Source organism: Trichechus manatus, unplaced genomic scaffold, assembly GCF_000243295.1.
Source record: "Trichechus manatus latirostris isolate Lorelei unplaced genomic scaffold, TriManLat1.0 scaffold00113, whole genome shotgun sequence".
Lineage (NCBI taxonomy): Eukaryota > Metazoa > Chordata > Mammalia > Sirenia > Trichechidae > Trichechus > Trichechus manatus.
The window spans coordinates 9,665,586-9,668,532 of NW_004444049.1; the positions used below are offsets into that span (position 1 = coordinate 9,665,586).

Sequence of the window (2,947 nt, forward strand, 5' to 3'; positions counted from 1 at the left end):
GGCCGGTGGTATGCGGACGGCGCTGTGTTCAGTGGGGGTGGTGATGAGTGCACCACCTGTGTCTGCCAGGTAGGTGGGCTGAGGGCCCTGGACCCCTCTGGAATTGGTGGGGAGCAGAGAGAGGGTAGGGTCACAGGACTTGACCCGGGATGCCTTGACAAGGAGAGGAGCTGCCACACAACGGAGGGGAGACTGAGACAGCACAGGTGCTAACGGGACCTGCGTTCACCAAGGCTCTCCCGCAGCTTCTTGAAGTTCACCCTTCAGCACTGCCCTTTATAGAGCCCCTACTGTGTGCCTGGCACTGTGCTGGGGACACAGCCCTGGTCCGCTGTATCGGGGAGCTCACCATCCAGGTGGGCGATGGACAGGCAACTGGGATTCCTCACCAGATTGTAGGCTTCAGGGAAGCCTTCTTGGAGGAAAGAAGCTGAGATGAAACCTGAAGGGTGCTGGGCCCAGTCAGGCCCTAGAAGAGCTGAGGGAGGTGTGCCCCACATAGGGCACTGCGTGAGCCAAGGGCAGGTGGTGAGCAGGCACACGGCAGGCTCTAAGGACTGGATCATCCATCCTGGCTGGAACAATGCGAGAGAGAGGATTCGGGCAGGAGAGGAGGCTGCAGGCAGACCCCATGTCTTGCGTTGGGTTCCTCAAAACAGTGCCTAAGGCGGGATTCTAGTGCAAGCGATCAACTCAGGAGAACCAGTGAGGGAAGCAGGAAAGGGCAGGGGAAGAATCAAGAAAGCCGTGGTTTCAGGAGAAGCCCAGCCTCAGGCTGACCCGATGGGGAGCTCTGGAGTGCAAGCGAACTGTACCCAGAGGTGGTCTGGTCCAGACGTAAGGGCTGTTCCACCCCCAGCATCCATCAGTTATGGGCTATGCTGCCCTGGCACCCCAGGGAGTGGAGGTTGAAGTAACAATCCAGGTGTCTCTGGAGAAGGTGGCACCCACTGGCCAAGGACAGCACTTTGGGGAAGGGGCTCTGGGTGGAGCTTCTGCCTCTGACTCAGCCATGAAGGACTCAGCCATGAAGGGCCTTCCGAGCCAGGCTCAGGAGTCTGAACTTTGCAGAGTTGCTTGGGATGGTGAGCAGTGGAGTGATCTGATCAGGCTGCTGTTTGAGCTGCAGAGGGAGAGTGTATAGAGGGGTAATGGAAGCAGGGAGCCTGGATGGAGGATGAGAGGTGGTGGGGTCCAGGGCCAGGGCAGTTCTGGGACACCCAGCGCAATACCCTGCAAACTCCTGGAGTGCGCCCCCCGCCCTAGCCTCACACCCCAGCCCCTAGTGAGGGGTTCGCCCTTCCCTCCCCCTGGAGATTTGTCACTTTTACTTGAGGGGCAAAGGGGAGGGATGGTGGCCTATTAACCTCCTCTTTAGCCCTCAGGTGACTTGGGGTGGTGCAGGGGAGCCTCCTGGCTCACCGTTCCATGCCCTTTGGTTCTCTTCCAGAATGGGGAGGTGGAATGCTCCTTCACGCCATGTCCAGAGCTGGCCTGCCCCCGTGAAGAGTGGTGGCTGGGCCCTGGACAGTGCTGCTTCACCTGCCGGGAGTCCACGCCCATGACAGGTGAGGGCCACCCAGCCCTGCATCCCAGGACTTCACCCAACACAGGTGTTAGATGCCTGTGAGGAGGGAGGCTGAGCTTCACCCACTGGACTGTGCGGGTTGTGTCTGTGTGATGTGTGTATGTCTGTATGTGTCTGTGTGTGAGCTGCGTCTGTGTGTGAGTGTGTGTACATGTTTGCGTATATCAGTGTGTGTGTGAGAGTGTATGTATGTGTGTCTGAAAGGGTGTTTGTGTGTGAGTTGTGTCCATGTGTGAGCTGTGTCTGTGTGTGTGTTTGAGTGTATGAGTCTGTGTGAGTTATGTGTGTGTGTGCATGTAATTGAGTGTGTGTGTGAGTTGGGTCTGTGAGTGTGGTAAGTGTGTGTGTGTTGTGTATGTGTGTAAGTGCATGTTTGTGTGTGTGTCCGTATAGCAGGCGCGTGTTTGCAGGTAAACTTCACTAAACAAGGGAGCTGGGCAGGCAGCTGCGGGTGGCCCCTGGGTCCAGCAGGCGGTTGCGTTTGCACACGGGAGCTGTCTACAGTGTGCAGGAGCAGAGGTGTGTGTGTCTGGCAGTCCATTGGCGGGTGGTGCTGCAGGTCCAGCGGGCATTCAGGGCCCTCCTTGGCACTCCGCGCACTCGTCCTTTCCCTCCCTGTCCCCTGGCCAGGCTGCTCTCTGGACGACAACGGGGTTGAGTTTCCGATTGGACAGATCTGGTCGCCGGGTGATCCCTGTGAGTTATGCATCTGCCAGGTGAATGACAACCTGCGCGCCTTCAGCTGCTTTACCTGGCTGCCCCGCCTGCCTCACCCAGAGGAGAGCCCTCTGCCCCTGACAGATGCCCCAGGCATCCCTGCCCCTCCTGAAGCTGGGCGCCTCAGTCCGACCTCAGTCTCGCTCCCATGCTACCAAGTTCCATTTTTGCAGAAAAGGTCGGGACCCAGCTTTTTCTGTCCTTGGTAGATTTTCCAGGAGGACGTAGCTTGGCAGTATGCCTGAAGAATTGTGCGTAAACACTGACTTGTGCCAAGAGCTGCTGGCTTAAGGAGTTGGTGGGGTCCTAATAGAAGGTTTTCCCGAGCATAGGTAACGAGGGCTCTGGGGCAGGCCCAGCTGTTCAGGCCGTCTCTATGAAATTGCCATTTTTCTTCATTAACATGCATCATGGGATTTTCAACTCATGGTGACCCATGTGACAGAGTAGAACTGCCCCGTAGGGTGTTCTAGGCTGTGATCTTCATGGAAGCAGATTGCCAGGTCTTTCTCCCGCCGACCGGCTGGGTGGGTTCAAACCGGCCAGCCTTTCAGTTAGTAGCTGAGCATGTAACCATTGGGCCACCAGGGGTCCTTTAAGTCATTTAGTGTTTTGTTTCTCAAAATGTGGTCCTTGGGCTGG

At 57.2% G+C, this 2,947-nt stretch overlaps 1 protein-coding gene across 1 annotated transcript in view; it reads left to right on the forward strand.

The window, feature by feature from the left end:
- VWCE (von Willebrand factor C and EGF domains) overlaps positions 1–2,947 on the forward strand; it is a 37,522-nt gene that overhangs the window by 26,490 nt on the left and 8,085 nt on the right. The window contains exons 11-13 of the mRNA XM_004383948.1: positions 7–69; positions 1,451–1,568; positions 2,219–2,398. Of these exons, the coding sequence (XP_004384005.1) occupies positions 7–69; positions 1,451–1,568; positions 2,219–2,398 (361 nt within the window). The remainder of the gene's footprint in view (positions 1–6; positions 70–1,450; positions 1,569–2,218; positions 2,399–2,947) is intronic.